Raw genomic sequence first — 26946 nt, forward strand, 5'->3', positions numbered from 1 at the left:
TAATTGTTTTTTATTGTGTATTTGGAATAATTTTATGGTTTATTATTTTTATTACTTTAAAGAAGTCATCAGATATATGTATATCAAAAAATAAAACTTAATAATTTGGGTGTGTGTTTTCTTTTTTAACTGTAATAAATAGTAGTAATAGAGTAATCGCAACAACATTGTCTTATAAATGAACTTGATGAAATGAACTCAACTATTCTAAAAATACTGATAAAAGATTATTGGTAGATGTTCAAAACTGGCAATTTGCATCCTTTATTATATTAAATTATTTGGTGTCTGTTTTATTATGTTAAACAAATGCAGGATTAAAATGGTAAAAACAAATTGTATAATAATAACATTAAATTAGTAATACTTTTATGAAAATAATTTACATTCTAAACATAACGCTCAGAGTAATTCAAATATTAGTCCAAATAACGTGGTATTGATTTTAACAAATTGTTTCAAAACGATATTTAAATTGTCAATTTGACGTTTAATTGTTGTCAACAACAGCTTTTATTGTGAAGATGGCGACGACCGGAGTTGGATTTCGATGGTTAGATATTCTAGAAAAGGAGTTTGATAAAGCATGTGTCGAACTGGATACTTCTTTATGTAAGTATCATAGTCCCGTATAAATAATATTAATCAATACCCGATATAAGAGTTGTTGATTACTTAGCATAAACGTCATTTACATAGCCTAGTTCTATTCTGTATTTTATTTTCAGTGTTTTAATGAACAACAGTAGACTTTGTTTTAAAGTATTAACGTGTGTAGGAAAGAGAAAATTCGCCTTTATTAATTTTCTCTATCAATACAATAACACCGAAATTTCTAAACAACATTATAATTTTAGCGGACTTGGAGACAGAAGATCCCGAAGTGGTATTCTCTGCACGACAGAAGATTGCAACTCTCAGCTCATGTTTTGCTCAACTGACCCACAAAGCTCTCACTATATTTCAGAACAGTGCCAAACTAGAGGTATGTGCATTCTAATTGATTAATATCACCTGGTTTTGTTTTTAATTTATCTTAATGTCATACATACACCGATTAAAAATAAAATATTATATATAATTTTGCATACTACATTGAATAAACATTGAAATGGAAAGTAATAAGAAATTACAACTACCATGATCATGAAAATTTGCAAAGGCATACAACAGTTATGTTTTTGTAATTTGACAGTGCTTATTGACTTTTGATTAAAGTCTCTCACACTAAAAATGACACACAACATATTACACATTTCATTGATACTCTACTCTGATTATGGCTTGAACATATGGTAAAACTGTATGAACTTTAGAGACAGTACTAGGTATAGGTAAAATCACAAACAGTTTTCAGTGTAGGTTTTGAGTTTTTCATTATGACCCATATACATCACGAGTTGAAGGCAACATATTCTGATGGTGGAGGTTTAGACCGGCCCCCTGCCACTACCGGCATACTGTGTAGCATAGGACTCCCCTAGGTTTTAAGTTATCATGGAGTATCATGAATGAAAAGCTTAAGCAGTCTTTATTTGAATGAAAAAAGTTATAAAGGACTACTACAGCAGTGGGGTTGCCATTTTTTCATTAAAAGTTGTTATGTACCCTTTACTAAACAGCTGCAATAGCATGTTTTTTTTCACTAATCATAAACATGAAGCCATTAATTTAAATGTGGGGTGAATATAAAGGAAAAATACTTGTGTATACATTGTACATAAGGGTTAAAAAAGTACTGTGTTAAGAAAGAGAATATTGTTTTGTTTACTTAGAAGGTGTCAATACATGTAAATTACCAATCTGATTTACTGTGATATGAATTGTCCATACTAGTGTTTACACATATACATATACACAGAGTTTATGAAAAAAATACATTTGCAATTGCTATTTGCAAATGTGACCATGAGTTTTGATGTAAGAAAAGTAATGTTTGGTAATATATCCAGCTACTGTGTCTATTAAACCAGAAGATGTAACCACTGGATCATCATTATTTGGTAATAAAAACTAGGCATCATGTAACATCATTTGCAAAAGGTACTCTACAAGTAAATTTTAATTTTATCTGTGACTTATAAGAAAATATGTACATTTAATTTTATACATTATGTTCCTTTATTAATATTTATTTGGGTGAATAAAACGGCATTGTATTTAACATCATTTTATAGTAGACTTAGATTAAACATGGGATGTTGGTGAATTTTTCCAACTAGGACCACGATCATATGGATGTTTGCGCAGATGTCTCCGGTGTATAGGCCTCACAGTGACACTCTGAGTCTGCTTATTTTTTTCCAGAGCACTGTTTAAGATCAGTTTGTCCTCATTCATTATATCACCACCTCCACCGTCATCAAAGAAGTTGTTGTCCTGGTCACTTTCTTCCCAATCATCATCTTCATCCGATATTTCCTCATTTCTGTAATAAAAAAATTATTATGTGAAATGTCTTTACAATTATATTGATAATAGGATCATTTTTTAAAATATTAGCTGCCCCAAAAGACAATGCTTTTAAAAATTATTTGCTTGACGCAAACCTTGTAAAATAAAATTCTGTTTAGAATGATCACTTGATATAATGATTTAATGTCTTAATAATAAACAAAGATTACCTACAATAATTGGTTTGCATCCTTAAACTTTAGTATAGTTATTTCAATTTTACATGATATTTTTTGTTTAGTTACATCATAACTTTTTTTTATGTTTCTTTTTATGTTTTGATTGATGTCAAATGTTGGACAGGTAGGTATCTTAATAGACAGCTTGATTTGTATTGGAAAAGAAAAAGAAAGGTATTATTTTTGTTACTCTTCCTAATTTTTCTATATTTCCCTAATCACTCATGTGTTATCTAAAATATGAAAGAAAATAGCCAAAACGGTTGGGCAGTTCTAAACTTTTGTGCCTTGCAACGCTTCTGGTAATAAATTTTTATTTATAAAGATTGAAACTTGGATAGAATAAAATGGAAAGTAAATGCTGTAAGTTGAGGAAGCTCACTTGATTGCATTAAGATGAAGCAGTAGGCGGTCTGCTTCGGCTTTGACCTCCGATGTGGATGGTGAAGGTTCGTTGGATTCGAACCCTAGTTGAGCTTCTAACCGTTGCAGAGCTGCATCCGCTCTGTTTGTCAAGCCTACGAACTTTTCAGTCAGCTGTTGCAATTCGTTCTCTTTGATGGTCGTGTGGGATGCATTTCGGAATAAACTCTCCAATCTCCTACAGCCTGCTTCCGTCTGAAAATATTTAGGGCATGATCTTTTAGCACAAATATGTAACTTCAATTACTATATGAAAGTAATCTAAATTTTTATTTTGCGATTTGATTTCTATTAAGTACTTTATCTTTTTAATGTAAAAATATTATCTACTTTTACAAAGCAAACATTTTTAATGATTTAATTTGATTTTACGTAAATTAATAACCACCAAATTAATTTATATAAAATTCGTGTATAGGTTTGTTTGGACAGTGACGTATTTTTATGATGAAATTAAATCATTACGCAATATTTACCTGCAATGAACGTCCGTTATTAAGAAGTTTCATTATCTTATTGTCGTGATTACGCATCGTAACTTGTATGGTCTGCAGTTCGTGAAACGTGGCGGCGGTTCTGTCAAAGTTTCATTAAAATGTTTAACCTGTGATAAGCTTTAGGATAGAGTAATTAAATCTTATATTTTCTTATCACCATTACCACCGAAATCTTTCAAACAATTGTAGTGCTGACACAGTTACAATCATTTTAATGAAGTATTGAGTTCGATAAATTGTACATAATATAAGTTGGGGGACGTATGCGGTTTCTAAGGCTTTTTAAATACCTTTATTTTTATAAAAAACTTATATTTATCTTTTTATTATGGGTTAGAATTTACACTTTGTATGAACATGTATTTAATAAGGCTCAAGGTCATCTAAAGAGCAAAGGAGAGAACTGTGCTTGGAGCTTCGCAGCGAGATCAAAATTTCATTAGTGTAAGCTTCATCTAAGCAAAATACCGCAATGCCTGAGGACGAAAGTCTTTGACCAATATGCGTTGACGGTGATGACATATGCTGATAGAGAGATGATATATCCAAGGCGTAATCGCTAACGATGGACTTTACAAGATGGCACAAGGACACCCAGAAAGCAATGGTGAAGGTTATGCTCGGAGCTTTGCTGCGATATCTAATCAGAAATGAGGAGATCCGCAAAAGAATCAAAGACATTGACGTAGCTCGAAGAATTAGACAATACACATCGCTTGTGCAACTGTTTACAGTTAGGACCGAAAAGCTCTTAGGACCCTGGATAGACTGATGACATAGTGAAGATCGCGGAAAGTCTCTGAATGCATCGTAGTGATCTTTGGAAGCATATGCAGTAGACGTCTATCGGATGACCTGATGATAACGATGATGATATAAGTTGAATCCTTACTTATTAATGAGTGAATCGATGAGTCGGTCCAGCACGTCCGCAACATGCGTAGGGTCATCGAGCTGCACTCGTTGACAAGAGTCCATAAAGCGTTTTTGTGTATCCAACACTTCTTGCATCTAATAATCAAATAAAATTGTTAAAATCATCGGGAATGCATTTAATTTTCGACCTTGTAGCTTTATATCTCATTCAAGTAATTGTGTCGTAAATTTTGTATAATAAGCACCGTGTCGATGTTTATGAACAACATTAACATATTTGTGTTAAGTCACACATATTTTCGTTTAAGCTGAGCATAAAGTATACCTCTTGCACGTAAGACATAAATAGAATAATTTTGTGTAAAGTTGTCGTTTAAAAAAAACATATTGTATATACGTATTAAGTTAAAGTCAGATTATTTTTCTTTAAGTTCCATAAGTAATTTAATAACTAACATTCTTATTTGAAATCTATGTTTAACGGGGTATCCTACAGCAGAACTGATGATGATGATGACAAACATATCCACTAACCATCAAGTTAATAATGGACAATGACAAGTGTATTAAGACTTGGTTGACTGAACACGTCAATTTAACGGAGTTTAAACTTTGCAATTAAATATCTCGATAAATTCTTCCAATCAATTTACACGTATTTTTGAAGCCTTATATAACTTTATGAGATTTATATGTGGTATACTTATCTCCACGAGGCTCCCAAAATACTGTAGAGATAGGTATATTAGTATAAGAAACATCTATAAACTTAGTTTTACGAACGAACAACCAAAAAAATCCCGAGTTTATTATGTATATCCTTATATCCTATTTTAAGTTGAACTACTCAATTTGATTTGAGTTTCTATCATGGGGCATTCGTTGCATTATTTTTACGACGTGCTCGAGTGATCGTAATAAATGATCCATAGTGGGAGTAACATGAATAGGAAATACCTTAAGATCTATTTTGTACGTGTTGTCGTGAAGTCTGCGAGAGAACGCTGCCTCCAGGTCGGCTGAAGTCAGGCGTGCGTCGCGCTGTCTCCGGGCGAGGGCTCGCAGTCCGTCGGCGAGTTCTCTTCGCGTCACGTTCACTAACGCTAAACCGTCCCTCATCAGCGCTTCCAGAACAAGCCCGCGGTGCCAAGTTTCTGCGTACGCGCCGCTCACCTTTATAACGCAGAAGTTATGGAGTGTTATTTTTTTTTATTCACCGCATAAACTGACTTCATACTGTCAAAAGTTATGAGCCTATTGCATTGCCGGACAAAAAGAAATAGAACGTGATAGTGACCACTTAATTTAATGATTTAACGTCATAATAATAAACAAAGATCACTTACAAAAATATTTATTTTGTTTCGTACTCTGCATCAGTTTTATTAAATTTTCTTTAAAATGCTTTATGTTGTACGATGTTTTTTGTTTTCATACATTCTAACACTAATTGTTTTGTCTTGATTGGCTTAAAGTATTTCGCAACAGATGCACTATTTAAATGAATTATATGAGATATTCACTGCTCAATCCCATATACATGTCGCAATCCGCGCTAGGCTTGTAGATTAGGTCACGTAAGGAAAACCTTACATAATACATAAGTTACTTATTTGTGATGAGACAGACATTCCATTAGCAAACTTTCGCGATAAAATTACGTCTTAAATTCGGCTATTGATTACACTGCAGTATTGTTTGAGTTATTGAACGAATGATGGATCGCTATGGAAACATTTGGTGTTTTTTTTTTTTTGGTCTGGACAAGCCCGCCTTCATTAAAAACTATGATTGTGATTTCGATTTTAGAATGGCTATTGAATTGTGTGTTCAGGCTAATGCGGTAACACGCTTCACGATAGAGATAGAGATACGATAAATTATTTTTGCAGCTTATTCGTACTAACACACGATCATAATTTCACATTGTAAAATTTATCATGACGTCATAAAACTTTTATAAATATATTCATCTTAATATCAATTATGTTTTTAAATATAAATAATGTTAATCAATTCCGCTTGTCATAATTTTTATTAATACTTACTTTTTCTAACAAATGTGTGTGCAAATTGATGTGATTCGTTAGGTTTTGCGCAATTTCGGCGATTTTGATTTGGCTGCTCTCGATCTTTTCGCTGCTCTCCTTGATAGACGCCTGTAATTGTCAAGGTTCATTACATAAATTATAATAATGGTGCGCCGTTTTGTATGCGGATTTTCTATGAAACTAGGCGTTACCTTGAAATTCTGAGAAAACAATCATATATAAGAAAAGACATCGAAGATACTGAGAATAAATATTTCATCAGATATCAATTTATTTTTAATTTATGATGTAACGTTTTGAACTGTTATTTTTTACCATGAGCGAGTGTTGTTTGGGTATTTGCATTATGCAGGTCTTTCAAGTAAGCTTTTCAGCTCTGAATCAGCAGTGCAGTGATTGGGCACAAGGATCTCCTAGAGAGGATCTGAGCTAAGGCTGTCATTCGAATAATATTCAATATGTCAAACTGCAGTTTAATCATTTGTTATTATTGGATAATGAATGAAGACCAAACCTGAACATTAGTCTGCAACATGTGGAGGCGGTGTTCCAGCCTTTCCGCTGCCAGTTGCGCGCGTTCCAGTCTTAGCGATAGCGTAGTCTCCACTCGATCTGGGATAATAAGTTATTAATTGCCAGTATCTTATTTTGCTTGTGCTCCTTATTCTTAGATAGAAAATAAAGGATTTAAAAGTCAGCACTTTTTTCCAACACAGAAAGGATTAATTGAATGGCGCCCTGTTTTATCTAATTGCAGATGATAAACGGGTGCAATGTTGCGAAACTCTATACTGCATAACTAAAATAGGAAATGACACAATGAGTTGTGACTCATTGCCGAATCAGAAATTCCTATGTTTCGTGTGCAATTGAATAAGATTTAGGTCAGATCGGGAAGTGCTGGTCTTTGCTGCCGAGGAAATGTTTGTGCTTATTAAGCTAAAGCCAATAAGCAGTCGTGCGAAATAACACTCTGCACACGGCTGTTAATGATTTCAGAATGTTACGCTTAACGGTCTTGTAATCAATTAAAACAAGAAAAAAAAATTGTTAAATTCAAAATTAACTATTTTTAATCTTTTTTCATAATTGTGTAATTATTACATGTAATCTTAATTGTCCATTTGTTCATTGAATTTTTGTTTCGAAATTTTTCGACAGTTTTCGCGCTGGGTTTATTCCGCGAGAGTTTTACTATTTTATTCACATTAGAACTGGTCTAATTTGAATAAAATAAATTGTCTACTCAAAATTGACTTAACACATCGATGTTTATAAGAAGCAAATGATCTTTGTTTTGATAAAATCAGTACCTATGTATGTATATTCTAAAGACTAATTTTATCAGCGATATTCGTTTCATATCGTGCCGATGCACGGAACCTATTTTTACCGTTATGTAATCGCGCTGAATTACTTCTTTGTTCCGTTTGAAAGGCGCTGTGGTCGGGGAAAATATTTAATTAACGTTATGTCATCTTAAATGACGAACGCAAATGCGGTGTTGGCAGATATGTTCTATCAGAAAAGGTGTCCTGTTAAGAAATATAAAATAAAACACTAGAACATATAAATATTCTAGAGTCATATGCCCATTACGTCTATCCATCGCAGCATTTTGTTCATTGCTTATCTCAATTAAAACATTTATTTGTGTCGGTGCAAAAGCCTGATCTAGCTTTGTAACATATAATCAGTTAATAAAATACAGCACGCTACTAATAGTTGTATTATGTGATACATATATTGTTACTGAAACCGCTGTATCACGCCTTAGGAAAGTTCCTTTGTTATTTCTCTGATTAAATTTATATTTTAGTACATTCCAAACAATAAGATGACTCACTGTTTTAATAAGAGTTAACAGTCTGGCCTCCAAAGGTCATCAGAATTATTTTTATGTATTTGATTGTTGCTCATCTTTTCAACTTTGTTAAGGTCGTTGCAAGAGGCTGGATATAAGAAATCTATTAGAGGGCCTACGTCCAGCTGTGGGCGTCCTGCGGCTGAAATGATGATAATGACGATTTCATTATTTTTTATTGTAATTGATCATCTTTCAAAACGTGCTGTGATTATTATTTACCATATACATATTTTTTTTAATATTAAAGGCTTTTTTTTAATTTTCAGAATAATTTAATTCATATGTTACATTTGTATGTTATGTATCTAGTGAAAATATGCTGCAGATCTTGTATTTAACTCCTTATCCGATTAATGATGATATCCAAAAACTTAATTTTTGATTAACAATCGAGAAAAATTAGCCAAATTGGTTTCTAATGACTATCGCGATTCTCGATTTTTCTTCGTCAAATATCATAAGCCTTCTCCACTGAAATTCAATACAAAATTTTATACAATATTTTTTAAAGTAAGCTTAAATTTGTATGTATATAAAATTTTACCTAATTTGTCTTGTATGACGTCCAGGCGCCGCGCCTGTTTAGCTTGAGCTGTACTTATTGTATCCAGAAGTCGCAGACGCTCTTCGATGCTCGCTAAAACACTGTTGAGATCCTGTGACAAACGAGCGTTAGTTCTGAATCTAGGATTAAAAATAAATATGTAATTTCTTTCGGTGGAATTTAATGCATATATTGTTCTATTTGGTGTAATAATTTTGTATAGTTATATAGGGTGACTAGAAATCGGTGTGTAATTATGGTATGGTACATTCGAATTCAAAAACATCAAAGATTTGTTTCTTCATGAAAAATAAAGGTTATGATGAAAAAAAATACTGACAAAAATGTTAATGAAAGTACAGACAATTTTTGTATTATTAAATATTTTCTTGGTAAATTGTTTACAACCACAGAAGTAAAGAACATTTCGTGATATATTTTCAATCGCCATAAAGATTTCCAACAATATTTCGGATTAAAAACATTAGTGTTGTTTAAAGGAAAGTTAGAAGGAAACGACTATTAAAAATCATATCGCTTTTGAACAATATTAAGTTTGTCACAACATGTTTGCACGTGGATTTGTATAATTTATTGTGTCGCCTTTTATTTTACTCCTCATTGAATTATTCTACTTTTATTCTGCGTTAACAACATAGTCATGTCATAATTTTAAAGGGTCTTATTTTATCTTGCTTCATAACAGTTGTAGTTTTTCACTGCTTAGTGATTTTGTTAATTAAAAACATTAAAATTAAAAGTTAAGAAAGTGACGGTAAGTTTACTTTGTCTTGGTTTTGACTTATATTTAATCATATAGAAAAGAATAGTAAAAAAATATGCTATCTTACCTTAGAGTTATAAGAGTTTTGTGCGTACAAGCGCAGGCCGTGCGCGTCCGAGGGCGAGGCGCGCGCCACGCTGAGGCACGCTAGCGCCGCCACGGCCGCTCTTAACATCGCCCTGTCTAAAATATTTTAAGTAATTGGTATAATATTGAACAAAAAAAGCTTTATCATAATGATCATGTCAAATGATAAACGCCCACTGCAAGGCATAAACCTGCCCCAAATATTGCCCCGAAGCCCGCGTCTAGTGACTTCCCGCAAGCTGGATTATGTCATCCATCGATCTAGTGGGCAACGTACCCGCGCCGCGACAACATTCGATCAGCCTGCAGTAGCTAAAGAGTAATGTAGGACAGTAATGCAATGGACACAGGTTGAGATAAAGATTTTTTACCCTCATTATTTTTTTGTAATTACAATCCTACCGCAGTGAGGTATGGCCAGAAATATATATCACGTGAAATTCATATTTTACGAGGAAGTTTACCTTCTAAACGTCTATGTATTATAACGAATACCTTTGTATTGTGGTTTCAGTCCATAGACACCCATTGCAAGGCATAGGCTTTCCCCAAAGATATCTTTATACCATAATCGTAAGACGTTTGGCATGCGGGTTGGCGATTGCAGCGTGTTATTATGATACACAGAGAATGCTGCTGCCTATACTCTGGAAACTTTTTTGAGCAGTGGCAATCTGATATAATTAATGTAAAAAGTGTGAATTATATGAAATTGTATCCCTGGATTCGAACCCGCGACCTAAGATCGCAAGTCTCAATCCTTAACCGCTTGGCTACCACTGCTTTTAAAAACAAAAAAGATAATAAAAACATATTAAATGAAATTATTTAAAAAGAGTAAAAGACGACGAGTCTCTATTTGTAGCGTCACTAGGAGTATGAGTATACACATTTAAGATCGTGTTTCATTTTATTATTTAAGTAGTAACATATATTTTGTTGTTTAATGTTTGGCGTGAAACTATCTCGCAGACTTGTAGGTAGTTTGTTTACTATTTAATCAACTTATTAGTAATGTGTCTATTATAAAGCAAGTTGATTTTGTACATTAGTATAAGGATTCTTTTTCGAAAATTTTATACAAGTTGATTGGTTGTAAAATAAAATAAAAATGTTAAAATGAATTATTGTTTGATAACTGTCTCTGTAGACTTGGTACTGCCAGAAGTTATTACATGGCCTGTCAGGTTCTTTTCGAGTTTGAGTTTTAAATGTTGCTGACAAATGCACTATACATTTACCCCATTAAACCTTTTTCGATTGTAACAAATCATCATATATTATTTTAATCCACTCATTCAAACGCACTTACAAGCATCAAACAAATACATCGTTTCATTAAAATATTAGAGTTTAACATACATTAAAAGTTATTTGTATTGGAGGACACAATTAAAATAGAATGCAAAAAAGTAGACTAAGAAAGATAACATTTAGATTGTGAATGCTTGTAATATATGTCAATGTGCAATAATCGCGCAACGCTCTGGACATTTCTCAGATTGCAGACGACCGCTTATTTCTAGATAGTCTAACCGCAGATATAAATTTAAACATCCTCTTGTGTATCTGGCACGGAGATGGCCCACTTATTCAAACGTTCTGATTGAGTCACTTGTATTAGCAATCGATCCCATGTCCGGTTTGTGGTTCCAAAATGTTTATTTTTATTTCATTAATTAAACGGGGAAAATTTGCACGCCCAATGCATGAATGAATGAGTGTAAACCAGCTTATGGATTTGGCGGTTATGTTAATACGGAGATTGTTATTAAATACTTTATCAGTTCCGTATTTTTCTCCAAATGTTGCTATTTATTTTGCAATATAACCCCATAGCCAGTGATGCACAAATTTTCTTAGATCTATCTTCTTTCATAGTACGACAATCTTATTGAGATTTTAATGTATAAAAAATATGAAAATGTTTTAGTGGATTATGTCACGATGTTTTTTTATGTTACCAACGTTTCTTGTATTTTACTACTGTAGAACTATAAATATACGTGTCTGAGTCCTAAATAAACCACGACATAATCCGCTAAAATTATATTTATTCATTGAAGCTATTGAACGATTTAACTTGTAATAAAATTTACTGCTAAACATAAAAATAAAGGTTATAACATTGCAAATCATACTACTCGTCACGATACTCAAAGGTGAATGCGAACAATGAACCGCCACAGGCCGCAATCAAGGGCTAGGGCAGGAAGACACTGCGACCGCGACCCGCCGACCACACGACACTCGCCGCTTTGTGGTCATTACACCAGGAACCACCTACTTATTCTCTACCATATCTACATTAAAGCTCCTTTTAATCTACAACGATTTCTGTTAGAATTTTATAATAATGATTTTTTAATTACACCTACTTTAAATTGTACATTGCATCCGAAAACTTAAACGAAATGGCAGATGGTCCGAAAGCACCGGTCTGTATACAACCGACAGGTCAAGTAATTAACCAAGAACGATGATGGATGAACTTAAATATATGACAGCAATTAATTAAAGGGAAAATGAAAACGCCGACCATTTATTCCTACGCCGTTAAACCAAATACCAAGATACCAATCACGACGCTGGAAATAACTCATCGGTCGGAACATGTGTATTTCTTGTTTATTAGCATTTCTGAATTTCGATATTAATAAAACTTGTAATTGTTCGCTTCGGTTTGTTTATTTGCAATGACGTTTCTTATTTAACAAAACTTACTAAATCCATGTCCCGGTGCTTCCAGTGATCTCAGACTCTTCAGTAATTACACGTCGCATCAATGTTTCGAATCACCAAATATTTAAGTAATTCGATAAAGAGTTTACGAGTCTCCTCTCTACATCAATAGAATCCCGGAAGGAAAATAAGCCTTTATCGCGATCGCGCGCCGTCTGCTTCGTGCGCAAAGCCAGTTGATACGCATTGTTTATTCCAGCGATGCGATGAACGGCAGGTGTGCTCGTCCTGCTATGCGCATCTATTTATTTGCATTCCGGCGCAGTTCGTGGACCCCGGACAGTCGGATTATCATTTTCTAAGCACGCCCACGCGCCCTGTTGAGGTCAACTCTTCATCAGCCCTATGAGCCAAATTCGTTGCGTCATACCACATAACAGCTGTCACGCTACTTGATTAGATCTTTTGTACACATTGTTGTACACGTTCTTCAATTATAAATGCGTGTTAGAGGGCGTATGCAGTCTGAAAGTAAATCGGACTTTTAATGCTTCTAACATGGCGCGTAGTATATTTTGGTTTGCGGTATCGCCTGCCTTCACGTAGACGCATTAATTTCGGTAACACGCGCGATTCGTCGCGGCCCGACCCCGCATGATGAGATGTGTATTATTCTTAATTGAACTTCGATTAGATCGACGCCTGTGGACGCGACCCCATCACGTTTGGTAACGTGATCAGCGACAGCTAAACAATCTCTCCAATATTGAACACCAACCCACTGATTCCGTTTGATGAGAATTTATGGGAGATGTTCTTCAAAAGTTAATATAGACTGTGCTATTTATTTTAGCCTATTTTAATAAATCAGTGAATACTATAAAGGAATATTGAAATTTAATATCCAGTGTTTCTTTTTGCTTTCGTTTCCCTTTTTACTTTTTTGTTTCTCATTTGTGCCTGGAGGCAATCAAAAATTCAGAAAGGGAAAGGAATGCATATATTGGGACGTCGAACGTCGACCTCGCTACACTTGAAACTTGCAAGGCGGGTTGGGCAGGCGTTTAAAAAAAGTAGGAAAGATTGGCAAGGTATTCAATTTTGCATTTTCCCCTCTGAATATTTTATTAACATGTTGAATAAATTGAATAGTGTTTCGTGTTCAGGCTATGTAGGTATTATAATTATATCTACCGGGAGTGTCGGACGGATGCGTAATGCGATTTACAGCCGAGTTGTCAAAGTTCAGTGGAACTGGAAGTTAGCCAAAGCAGACTGCGCAGACTACTTCCAGGTGCTATAGAAATTCGATTACCTTTTATTGGAAACATCAGCTTACATCGCATCTTAATTAGCGTCAAAGCAAGAAGCACCTAATTGGGTTACATTTAAGTTTGAAATTCTCTGTTATATATCTTTCGTAAAGAAATCTACGATTAAACGGGCAGGGCGCATTAGCGTTGTATTATTAGACTTAGCATCTAAAATACCTTTAATTAGTTTTAATGGAGAACGTGAAGTTTTCGAAGTCATTGGCCTTCACGTCCTTCCCCTGTCATATTGTGCCTAAAGGTTTCCTGGTGAGATTATGTTTATTGCTCCGTCTTTCCAATTTTGCAGGTTAACATTATTTATTTCATTGTTTACAGAGCTCTTTACTTCCTTTATTCTAAAGCAATTTGTTTCGACGTCGCGGACGCTTTGTTGTGGCCAGAGCGGTGAAAATTAATCTGATTTTTTCTCGTCGAGTCATGCGGCTTCCGTTGTTAAATTAAAATGTAGGAACGGAAGATGTCCAAATACCTTTTTTCTCTTTTTGTATCCACCGACAAGATATGTTAGAAGATTACAAAACGATAAGTCGAGATGCCACGTCGCATCTCCGTCATTGTTGTGTTCGTCAATTTATCGTTTACATTTTTAGTGACGAAACGTTTTGTGTACAATGTATTCAATTTATACGAATGTTGCATGGGCGCAATCGTTAAAAGATTATTGAGCGACTCTGTTCGAGCTTATGAATTTATTGTTGTCGGTTATTACCGGAGGAAAATGGCCGGGCTAATATTTGCTAGGCATACAAGGTACTCTATTCAAATAGCAACACTGACGTATATAAATAATGTGTAGTATTTAGTAATACACATAAAAATTAAAGTTCATGTAAGGCCAACCGCTTATTGAAGCAGTAGAGTTCGAAAATGTTTAATAAAGATAAATGAGGGATTAAATCGTACGGACACATGTTAAATCCTCCGAGTTCAGTATTAACATCATAATAGAGACACGCCGTGGACTATTAGTGATCGAGAAGGAGGCCAGTGTGCCGTGTATGCGGTTTGTAGGATTTGTATAATGCCGATTTAGTGAATTGAATGTTACGCTGCGCAACATTTCCGACACCTTTCAATTACCGCGTTCGTTCAAAGGACCGCGTATGAAGAACGGCTCGGTTATCTCTGCTATAATTAGGGCGCACGTAAATTAGTGTTCCGTAACACATTAGATAGTATTCCGTTGTTTCAACGTGCTTGTTCGCAGGGACATCGTAATCGTCTTATTTTGTATGCGTAGTAAAAACGAAGGTTACCCTCTGCGACACGCACGTAAGCTCTGCGAAATATTGCTTTGCGATTTGTTTTATATGAAGTGTACCGTTGGATTTCACGATTCGTTCTTTCGAAAATTTCAACAGCTAACGTCGGTGTTTTTGAGGCAACTTACATGTCAACGTTTTAACGAGATAATTATAGCCCTCGAAAGCGAACTTTATTTTTATCGTCTCAGCGCTAATTAATGTTCATATAAGGGATACAAAGAAGCTTTTAAGGGCGTGATCTGTCACCGTTTTTAACTATAGGATGAAACGAGTGACATTTATGTTATTTCATACACTGTCAGGGTATTAGCCTACGTGTCGTGTACATGAGTAAATTTACTATATCAGTTTCAGAGCTAGATACAGTTCGTTTGCTTTTGGCATAGCTACATTAAAGTTTGCTGTTATAATAAAGATAGCGGGGATTGTTCCTGGATGACGTTATCAGCTTGCCTTAGGTCGTGTCACTGCACGTCCTCCTTTCGCATCTCGCACACGGTTGAATCACCTTTCGACTGTTAGTTGACGCACAATATGCTCTTCTTATCAGCCGTCCGATCACGTTTCGCCTGCAGTCTTTCAATATATAATTATGGGTGCGGTTGACATTGCGAATTTGTAATGGGCTTTGAAAAATGGTACCTACGAAATTTGAAACTATAGCCGTGACTCAAATGTGAATACAATAAGATAACTGCGCACAATGTATGTGAATACTTTTAAAACTTATTTCGTATTGCGAGGAAACATAATGACACATTACCACAATGATTCATACTTAAAAGCATTCATATAAATACGTACATATTTTGATACAGAGCTTAATTTTTTTGGTAAGAGAAATTGTGAACTATTGTTACCAGCATTGAAAGCTTACTTTTGAAAGCACTGCTTAGTATTTAATTAAACGGATTTTACTTTAATTAGTGTTGGTATCCAAGAAATAATTAAAAGAAATGTATTGGAGAAATAAATAGAACTGAAATGATATTAGAAAAGTGAATCTCTCTGTGGCAAGCGCCTTTGAGCGGAACATACCCTAATGTTGTATTATAAGGGAGAACTGTCATTCAGCAGCGTTTTTATGTAATACTTTTAACGAATTTTATACTGCATATTATCGTCATTCGTCACTTCCTCCAAGACGACCGGTCTTCGGCTACCCGCATTTTGCATAAACATAAAATTACATAAGTTTTGATGACAGTTATTTGAATAATAGTGATAAAAAAAGCAAATAAATTCCTTTATGGATGAAATCGTCATATTATGTACAATCTAGGCAAAGAGATATGAATCCAAGTCCACTCGATCAGTTTATAACAGCGTTACCTAATTTTATTAGATATCACGTTACGCCAAACGTAATAATGTGGTGAGTAGAATATAAATAAACAACTAAGTATGACTATGATTCGATTTAAAATGTAAAATAACACATTGCTGTTGAGATTCCTAGAAATTTAAATATTTATGGTTTTTAGTTAAAAAAATATTACATATACTATTTGATAGGAAATGTAATTATTTTAATACTGGAATTTTACCAGTGTACTACACTATTTTTGATTTTATCAATAAACCCTTATTCATCTATCTTTATGTTGCACTTCATAATTATAAAATAGTTTTTATCATTAAGGAAAATACTAAAGAAATATAAATAACAAAATATATGCCTTTGTTGTTCAGAGTTGTTATTTAAATTCTACGCCGAATTAATAAGTGTTTTATAGACGTCATTACGTTAAAACCAGTAATACAATTAATATACAAATATTTTATATGATATTTAATTTAAAAATATTTTTTTTTGATTATTTGGAAGTATGGAAACAAACTTTAATTCATAGTTTGTTGTTGATAAACGCAATTATATAGGCTGGTTTAATTGTAAAAGCTTTAAAGGGAAGAATTGACGAGCTCATTTGTCAGCAAAAAGTTTTGAAGCTTTATTAGGTGTAAGTCATCTAATTATGTTTCTTTAATTTCTTTCTAATGGAATGCGTCGGGCCAATAACATCTGGCTGTTCAGTATGCAAGGACAGATAGCATATATTAAATAATTTTAATGTCCAGGAATCCAATTTTAAAATGCTTTTAATACTACACACACTACACATTAAGTTATTTATTATTTCCAAAACCATTGTAATTGTGAAAAGAGTGTACCATAGATTAATTGACAATAAATGAGCTAGCTATACATTAACTCTTTTAAAGCTTTTACACATAGACCCAATTACCACGTAGAAAAGCTTTAGATGATGTTTGCTTGGCATACACCAGCAAATAGTTGATGAAATCGGATTGAATTTAGATGTGAGCTGTATGAACTGCATCTGGTATGTAAGTGGGTTACGCGTCTCGGCAGACGGCGCGGCGACCGAGCCCGCCTGCGCACACGCTGCCCGGCGACGCACTGCCCGCACGGAATTTGACGCATCTAGTTCCTACCTATCGCTAAATATAGCTATTTATATTTTCTTAAGACGGAATAGATCTCTTTTTATATTTTTCTTTAATTAAAATTCCTCTTCATAATTAATTAATGTTAAATGCTCCGCCATAATACTGTCCAGGAAGTAAGCTTACATGATCCATCATTACATATCAGCCAATAGCCGCTCAATGCAAGGCATAGTTCTCCTCCAAGGATCGCAATGATAACTGGTCTTGCGCTGTTCGCATTGAGATATTTTCGGTCCACCAAGTGGAAGGTCCATCAGTGCCGTGTTTATTGCATTGTGGTCTTCATTCGAGAACCTTTTGTGACTTTCAGCCTCAACGGTTATCGGTTACACGAGTGAGTGTCCCATTTATTGCCCCTTCAGACCAGCAATTTGCCTACGTCAGTGACCTTAACGGGTTTTAATTAAGTCCCATAACAGGCCGTACTCCCTGCCTGAAGAATACTAATCAAAATTTTTGGTTTTAATTGGGATACTGAAAAAGTTACCTTAAGGATTATGTAACGTAGAATGTATTCATAGCTGCATATCGTGTGATTAATGAGGAAATAGTGATTATTGCACACAATTAATTGAAGTGAATGTAATTATATATTTTGAATGTTCAATTGAAATGTAGTATGAGTTGTATGCTTAGCACGTAAGTATTTTGGTTTACATTCGGAAATAATGTTATGCTTTCAGATTGCATAGAAATCTGCCAATTCTAAAGTTTGACATTGACCGTCCGTCTAATGTCTTAATTTAACACTTGTTTATCACTACCGACCCAGCTTTCCTGATGATGCAAGGCGACATTCAGAATATTCATTAGAGACAGTAGCAGTTAATAGTATATTTATTTATATATGTTTTACACGTATTCTATGTTGGAGACGAAAGTGTTCATGTTTAAGACTAACTCAAGCACAAATAGTATTTTTAAAAACGGTTTTATAGGTTCGTGGCGATATATTAAATATGTTGTTTTATTGGTCCTTGAAACCATGGCTGGAATAACCCTTTTAAAGTAATTATGAAGTTTTGTTTTGGATTGCGTGACTTTCACTATTATGTCTCACTTTACACGTCATTAACGTTTGGTGATAAAACGAGAATTTTTATAATTATATAGTTTGATGTCCGTGTTGTTGGGGCTACGTTACGTGAGGTTTGGCTAAACACTAAAATGGTAAGTGGACTCCAAAAATTTTAATAGACCCCAAATACGTCAATAAATTGCTTGTACGCCGCCGTAGGCTAACACGTTATTACTTAATACTCGCCCTGTTAAGGTAATAATCCTCTTTGGATAGGTTAATATTCTGAAACATGATAAATGGTTATTTAATATCCATGTCTAACATCTACATTGCTTTCTCTTAAGCTTTTACTGTACGTACCCAGTGGTTACAGTAAACGATTTTAGCCATAATGAATTATTATATCGAGTCGTTAAAACCGTTGTCTCCTTCCGAAACCGGAATGTATAGCGAGCGGGCAGCGCACGTGTGAATACGATGACAAAATAAATACGATGGTGGCGCATTTTATCTCGTTATCAAATGGTTGAAATGCGACTTGGCGTCCCGGAGAACGTACGATTTGAATTGTGCAATGCAGGGACTGGATATCTGAGCCGCTCCGATCTGCGGTCTGGTATCCAGTCGTGGCGCGCGCTACTGCCTTCTAATCCACTAGCTATCTGTACCACAATAAGTATTGGTTTATTTGCCCGTGCTCGGTTTGTCTCGGCACGATGTTTCTTTTCAAGCTAAGACGCATTCCGGCGAGAAGCTTATATCTCTGAATGTAATCTGACGCGACCAATCAGTCTATAAAGTTACTGTAAATTTTGCAGCAACTTGGCTCTTTTAAATGTAATGTTTGATTTTTAATTCTAGTTATGTCATTATTTACCCACTGAACAATGTAAAAATGTTAGTTTTGGAACGAGACTGATTCATAGACTGGCTTTTGTAGTCATGTAAGTCGTCTCATGGGGTCAACACTCGTCAAAAGTTCAACGTCTGCGTCACTAAATGCCTCCTGCTACTAGAATACCTTTTAAACAATAAACCATCATAGATGGAACAAAAAAAGGATAATGTGTTTAAAATTTTAAGTGGCACGAATTCCGATAGGACATAATAAGCTCATAGGAATGTTTCGAATTTTATATTTAATCTAATTTCGGGAATTGTTATCTCGGATTGGCATTTAAAAGATGACAGGCCTTAGGATCGATTTTAAATTTATGTCAGTGTTTATAAGAATGGCGAAAAGGCCCAGTTTACCTTGGTTGTCAGCGGCCTTATTCTCCATTTCAACGTTCATGATTTGTTTCCTTCTCATCTACAGACAATAAAAACTCTTCATAGTTTATGCCTTATATTTTACTATCGTAAATGTTTTCATTTTCTTGCGTTATAAATAATAAGTGCTGGTAGGTAACTGTACGCGATTGTATACGCTTTTATAATAACTTCCATTGTAATATATCATTTAATAAATTTTTACTGTCTCTCTGTTACTACATAAAGAATTTTTTAGTTATAATAAAGTTTAGGAGAGAACTGCTGAACTACTGTGTTGAGGATGTTTATAAAAAAAAACTTCTACTGAGTTTGTTGTGAGTTCTCAGATCATATTTATTTATGTATTTTAAGTTGAAAGAGGGATAAACATTACAAGGAATTTAATTTATTATGGTTTATATCACGTAGGACTTTTACGGTATTTAATATTTACTTGTGATGTACACAAGTATATGCTATATTTAATTAACTTTTCAAATTCATCAAAATACGTCAATACAGTTTTAAATGTATAAATAGTTTTAGTGTAAACAGTTTATATTTTTAAAAATGTGCGTGTAATGTAAGTACCTTGGTTTTTAAATATCAGTATTGAACGGCTCTGGCGGGTAGATCAAACATAGCCTTCTAGGATTTATCTTTCGAACGCAAGCAAACCGGCTTTATGGTTGACATTATCTTAATTACGATATTTGCATGATGATCTGCTTTGAATAAATGTTATGTAATTGATCGCGGTTGGATTTTTTGCGCTTTAAATAAATATCTCGTGCGCTACGGTGTTACAATGTTCTCGCATATATTTCTAATTTAAACTTTTTGACTGTTATAACAAAAGCGTAGAGATTTGAATTATACAAAATCAGTTTATTATATTTTTTCCTGATTTTCGATGTAAATGGCGACTATGCCACCAATGTAGTTAAATACAATAGTTACATATCTATTATAAATATTTTTTATTGGCTTGTTCACCCTGATGATAGCATGGGACTTAATTTTTCAATTCAATAACTTCTGTTATTTCTTTTATTTAATTGTCTTCTTCCATAAATCAAATCTTATTTGGCTCTATTCTTCTGCATTCCATAAAATCTCTTATATATTCGCGTGACAGAGTAAGAGCTTTCAACCGAAATTTTCTAAGAAAAAAATGGGTCTAAAAATACGACTTGTTCGATAGTTAAACGTATTCTTAGATCGTTATCACTAATCTATAGGTTAACTTCTTATTTTCTGTTATAATTCTGTTCGAATAGTACAGCAAGGGTAACGGTTTTGCCCTACCGGAAATTCCGCGGATAATATTTCATGGTACGCTAGTAAATTCAGTTTAGAGCCGACACCAATGGTTTATTCAAACTCTTTATTATTAAATGAGCATTGTTCTCAACGGTCAATGTAGATACAACATGTAATTTTAGTTCCGAGAAATAAAAAAATAGCTTTCCCCGATTGTGTTTGGCCGCGTCGTAAAATTATCCCTAATATCCTCTTTTGCGAAGAGGCCTGTGGCAGCGGGTCGTATAATTGTAGGTAACTCAACGTTTAAATTAAAAAATAAAAGAGGAGTTGGACTAAATCTGTCGTTTGCGTTTATGGGATTTTGGAATTGTTAAATACAAAGTTTTGAACCGTTATCAGAGTTTTAGTTATATTCTGCAAACCCTCGTTTGGTAATGGAAATTAGATTAATAAATTAAAATTGATAATTTTATATCTATAAAGGGTGAAGTAGCCTCAGTAAACATCATATAATAAGTGATTTATTTAATATATCTAGATTTTTAGAGTTTTAGCTCATTTATCAGTAAAAAGCAACGTTTCCAATGACTTTAAAAAATGTTACATTAATTTATTTTTCTATTGATATGCGGCAGATCCGTAACTTATGTCAGTTTAAAGTATGCAGCTCATTTTTCAGCAAAAACCTGAAAAGCTTATACATCTGTTCCTAATCAATTTGTGTAAAGTGTAAAGTTTTCTATTCGAATACGACAACCCAATAACTTCTGGCAGTACAAAGTTTTTAGATAGACAGTAAACATTATTGTCATTATTTATTATCATTACGTTATTTATTATTTCAACATCGATTTTTGGATATGGTGTACCTACAACCAATCACCCTGTATTCGTCAACATATTTGTAGCTTTTCTACCAATTCTACCAATATATATAATTACACTAGTATTTCAAATTTGTAAATTGGATGTTTTATTGCAACATGTTCTAAATTTGAATCCAGGTCAGATATGGCCTTGAAATTAATGTCTTCGTCCACAGGCACAAATCAACATAGTATAGAATTCCTAATCATGACAAGCGTATGTTACACTTGAATAATTTCTAGGTGACTTATATGTTGACAGGTATCGTATGCAGCTGCAATATTCATTGTTGACAATTTTAATAATCCATAGCTACTAAAAGAATTTTTAACAATTATTACAATTTCATAAGGATTTTAAGATTTTAGGTAAACAAATACTTTTAAATAATTTTTAGTAACCTGTCTGTCGGATAATTAAAATAATACATGTTCAATAACTCACATAATGTTATTGCGTGATAATTTTATACTAAGTTAAAAGTCGTTACGTTCATGCAGACAAACTGCGCAAGTAGTCTTGTGAGGCGTTGTACCCGTTCATAGGAACAGAAAATAGTATTTTTAATAAAAAATGTATAATTAAAATGTTACTTTTTTTTTTCTTTCTTTAAGTTTAGTTTGAAACAAAAAGTAATGAGATAATTTTCAACGAAAGTTTGCTTTGAGTTGCCGTGTGGTAGTTAACAATGAGCGAAGCAGCCACGAGTTACAAATGACGTGTTGCTCATTAAGTCAATAAATTATTAGCGGTCGCGCATTCAATTTGTTACGAAACCTTCAACCGAAATCTGGGGTAGATTAATTATTTAGCCTCCGACCCATGTGTCAAAATTGAGAGGAATAATGCAACGATAGTGTCAACAATTTCGGTACTCGAGGTGAGTGTGCGTGGTTTGGAAACTTCGCTATTTACCCATCGGTACGTCTACCGGCAAAACAATTCGTACTATCGATTTTCTTACCCGCTCCTAAGGCGGGGTTACGAAATGTTACTACCCGTACTTTCTCTCGCCTCGCGACTGATGTGCGCAGGAAGTATGGAGGTTAAGATAACAATGGACTCTCTTTCACACGAATGATTCCAAATCCCATAAGGTGCCATAATTTGAATCATTAGCACCCGGTCTTTCCAGTTTCGACTGCAAAGATTATAGTCTAATATAAAATTCGTTTGCCAACTGGTTTTGCAACCTCGGGGACGTATGTCCGACTAGTTCTCTCCGGGGCGACGTCGCATAATCGTTTAAGATACGCGGCACAGGGTTCATTATAGTGTCTTCGAATTCCAACGTGTAGTAGACACTTTTTGTCAGCGCTACCGTGTCATGCGCACAATAAAATTCCAAATATTGTATACTCCTGTCGATGCCAGCAATAACAACTGATTTCTATTCTATGTACAAAACCCATTCATATTTAAATTATAAAATTGACAGCGACCTTTGGTGCGTTTCGTTGAAACCTATAACACGCATTAACAGCGTTTTTATTCGTCGACACGGTACGTGATCGAAAATCTTGAAAGACGAGTACTGGTATATCAATGGTGTATACAGCTTAAAAATATTTGTCGTGATGTTAGGGGAGTTAGCTGTCTACCGCGCCTCGGAAGACATACCAGGAGCGGTGTTTGCTGCGAGCAAATACAACGCACTTGTGCCAGACGGGAGCACCTTCTGCGTCCAATGTTTGCTCACGGTGACATGCATACCTCCAAATTTAAAACAAACCCTCGAAAAGCTCGGTATAACAATGCTGCAAATAACGGCCGCTAACAAAGAGACACGTGTATATTAAAAGCCCACATTAATGTTCTTTTCCAAGAGTAAAATTATATTTTAGGGAATTTATAACAAAACTACTAGTAGCAACGTAGGTCGTAAACAGCTTATACATATACATCAGATTGCAAGCTCGGTATTCGCTCATGGAAAATAAGTTTTACACGGTTATTTACACACGGGCTTAACGAGCGGGAGAGCGCTGGAATTGCTAAGGTCGTTGTGGACATGTTCCGAGAACGAATATTATTTATGGTGTTTCGATTATAATTACGTTCCGAATAGGCCGTTTACATCTCTGCCGAGGGAAGTAAAGCTTCGCACTCGGGCTTATAGGATGCAATTGATTACGAATAGCGGCCGAGCGGTCGTTCCAGCGAATGACTCTAAATAATGCTTAGCGGTTATACGGCAGTTTACTCTTAACAGATGAATCGAACGTTCGCTCGCGAGAAACTTACTTAACTGCGGCTCAAGGCGAGTCCATGGCATAGCGGATATTTAGATATAATCCATTAGATAAATTATACACTAACGTTATTTAGACTACGTTACACGTTAGCTTTCAAATTGTCAAATGTTTTCCTTTAACGGTTTCCTTGACCGGATGATATCATCGTCGCTGCAGTAACGAGTGTTTGCTCTTATACTGCCCTTCACCCAAAAGCTTTTCCCACGTCGTTGCGCAACGATAGAGACACACTATAACAAGCTTTCAGGAGCCGTCGATGACTTATTATTACATTCGGTTTATAGTCACTGATTACGATGTCCAGTGCACTACACCGATTCAACGGCCGTCGACTCGTTAATGCGATGATTAACGTTCTCAATCGATCGAACAGTCTTCGTCTCTCTGAAGCGCTCTAATCATCGATTACGTACTTGAGGTCCTTTAAATGCTAATGTTATGCTAATAAGAAGCTAGTTTACGTTGAAACGAGTGTAACCACCTACATATTGTTACTGTTACCGCGCATTATTCATGGGTGTCCTTTGCGCTCCTGCGAGCGATGCGGCAACCTCTTTCCAATACATTATCATGGATCTTTTAGTATTCCGATGGCATACACATCGCTTGTACATTTGAATTTAGCCAAAAACGCACTGTAGATGAACGTACTGCGATAAGCTTACTCATAATTATACGGTGATACGTTGACATTGATGAAGTGATAAGAATATACCTACAAATAGTGCAAATCTTAAAGTAACGTACAGGTATGTTTCGATAAAATATGAGGCTTGAAGAATGTCGTCTTTTAATTTAGTTGATTTTATTGTATATAGTCCTTGTATTTAATTACATGATTTGCATATTTCTTATTCTACAATAGCACGGCATTGTATAAAAGCGGTGTAGGCAACCAAATGCCGAGTTAAAATGCGCTGGTCTTTCTTTCCTTTGACTTTGGAGTGGGAAAGATAATTCATTTCCATGGAAAAGATGTAACGACCAATTTTTGTCCGCTTGAAACCTTGTCATTAAAAAAATAATGTGTTATATGCTATAATATAATATAGGTATACATAGTAATTTTCATTGTGATTTTGCTTATAGTTTCTGAGTAAATTTAAACGTATCACAGAAAAATGAAAAAATAATATTTTTCTAAAATAATCCACTATTACCCGTAAAACAATGCCGTCGCTTCTCTGAGGCGTGATTTGTTTAACAAATTAAATTAAAAGCAATTATGTCTGAAGCAAAGAGTTTACGTATTCTGGCGGAATTTTAATGTCGTTAGTCTTTTAATACAGTTGTACCCGTTAACTAATCCCGGATATAATTATTTGTTTGAACATTTTATTTTAACAAGGATCGCAGACTAAATTGTTCTAGTGTTGGTAAATTTTAAAAATTGTGGTTGCATTTATCAATATATTTGAATAATGAAAATAGCCTTAATTAATATCTCATGTATTTTAAATAATTATGTAAATGTAATTTCGTACAATGTTAATTTTTTAAAAATGTTTCATATACAGTTAAATTCCTAAACAATAATACTAGATCATAACACAATGCCTAACAATTTAGCACAGGTAAAAATAACAATAAAGTTTAGTTTTATTCTTATTTTGGAATTTCGTGCACGTGTTGATGGGAAATGATAAGTGTGAAATTCACATACCGTGTTAAGTCGATCCTGAGGATGTTGTGAGGATTGTTTTAAATGACACTAACACAAAACTTTCACTTTTTTCGCGGAGATCGTAAGCGCAAGGTTTTAGATGCGGGCGTCGTGCCGACAGGTGCGCTCGTCGCAGCATCCGCGACGGCTCTGCCGCAGTGCTGCGCACACGCCGGCCACGCCCCGTGCGTACGCGAATCTCCCCGCCCGCCCCACGACTGAAGCCTCCCGCGGTCTTAACATTTTCCTGCTGATTGTTTATTTAATGAATCATTTCTTTAATAATAATAATTTTTACGTGAAATATAAAAAATTGTACCAAGGTCACATAACAGTGAAGGTAGGACCCTCATAAGGCGACATTCAAAGTCGCGGAAAGTCAAAAAATTATGAAATAATGTAATAAGAAATGATTAATATATAAGAAATAATTTTGCACTGAGCGCCGTATTAATGTATTAATCTATTCACCAAGTCCTCAAGAGCAAGAAACGCCTCTCCGCAGTCATTCACCGTTATTTTTAAATAATCTGTTAAAGTTATCTCAATTTGTGTCGATATGCAGAGGCTTGTTGCAGAGTGGAAGCTTCAAGCTCCAGGGATGTGGATCCAGTTTTGCAATGGAAGGGTCTGGTGAAGGCCCACACGCCCCTCTATCTCGAGTAAAGTGTCTCGAAGAAGCACGAGATCACGGCTCCTCTGCCAAGAGTGTGCGATTGAGAAAGGAAAAAAAGGTACTATTTACCAAACCGTGGAAATGTGAAATAATCCATGCTAAAGCTTTTTCAAGCCAAGCTTCAAGCTTAAGGGTGTCTTCGAACTTAATTACTATAGAGGTTCATTAAGTGATAACTTATTCAATTTAGTACAGGTAAAGGTTTTAAATTATACAAAAACAGTGAAATAACATAATGGAATAGCTTAGCCCAAGAGACAAGACGAATTTTCCGTGAAAGTAGTTTAAATTATATGGGAAATCTTTTATGAGAGAATACAGCCTATTGAGATTTCTAAGAACAAGATCTGAGTAGCGGCCATAAACTGAGGTATCTGTGCACTGAACGCTGGCAAAGCGGCGTGAGAAAGTACGCCGCCTGCGGCCCAT

General features: G+C 34.7%; 2 protein-coding genes across 3 annotated transcripts in view; one reads left to right on the forward strand and one right to left on the reverse strand.

The window, feature by feature from the left end:
• Positions 1–524: 524 nt before the first annotated feature.
• Positions 525–26946, forward strand: part of LOC137930985 (uncharacterized) — a 75558-nt gene continuing 49136 nt past the window's right edge. For both annotated transcript variants that reach the window (XM_068774365.1, XM_068774366.1), the window contains exons 1-2: positions 525–612; positions 858–985. In XM_068774365.1, the coding sequence (XP_068630466.1) occupies positions 525–612; positions 858–985 (216 nt within the window). The remainder of the gene's footprint in view (positions 613–857; positions 986–26946) is intronic.
• On the reverse strand, positions 2152–25986 carry LOC137931042 (girdin-like). The gene is made up of 10 exons (XM_068774439.1): positions 25842–25986; positions 9743–9858; positions 8892–9003; positions 6995–7092; positions 6478–6588; positions 5387–5602; positions 4446–4564; positions 3533–3632; positions 3016–3251; positions 2152–2428 (listed from the first exon to the last, which is right to left on the reverse strand). The coding sequence occupies exons 2-10, from the start codon at positions 9848–9850 to the stop codon at positions 2188–2190; spliced, it is 1341 nt and encodes a 446-aa protein (XP_068630540.1). The 5' UTR covers positions 9851–9858; positions 25842–25986; the 3' UTR covers positions 2152–2187.

This window comes from Battus philenor, unplaced genomic scaffold, assembly GCF_028537555.1.
Source record: "Battus philenor isolate CCGP_79_NKW_IND1 unplaced genomic scaffold, ilBatPhil1.0.hap1 SCAF_7, whole genome shotgun sequence".
NCBI lineage: Eukaryota > Metazoa > Arthropoda > Insecta > Lepidoptera > Papilionidae > Battus > Battus philenor.

Excerpts from the sequence above, each read along its gene's own strand:
- LOC137931042 (XM_068774439.1), bottom strand. The coding sequence starts at position 9,850 with ATGTTAAGAGCGGCCGTGGCGGCGCTAGCGTGCCTCAGCGTGGCGCGC. Across the intron at positions 7,093-8,891 it reads CGTCATACAAGACAAATTAG|ATCGAGTGGAGACTACGCTA; the intron begins GTAAAATTTTAT and ends TTATTATCCCAG. Across the intron at positions 3,633-4,445 it reads ATCGATTCACTCATTAATAA|AACCGCCGCCACGTTTCACG; the intron begins GTAAGGATTCAA and ends AAACTTTGACAG.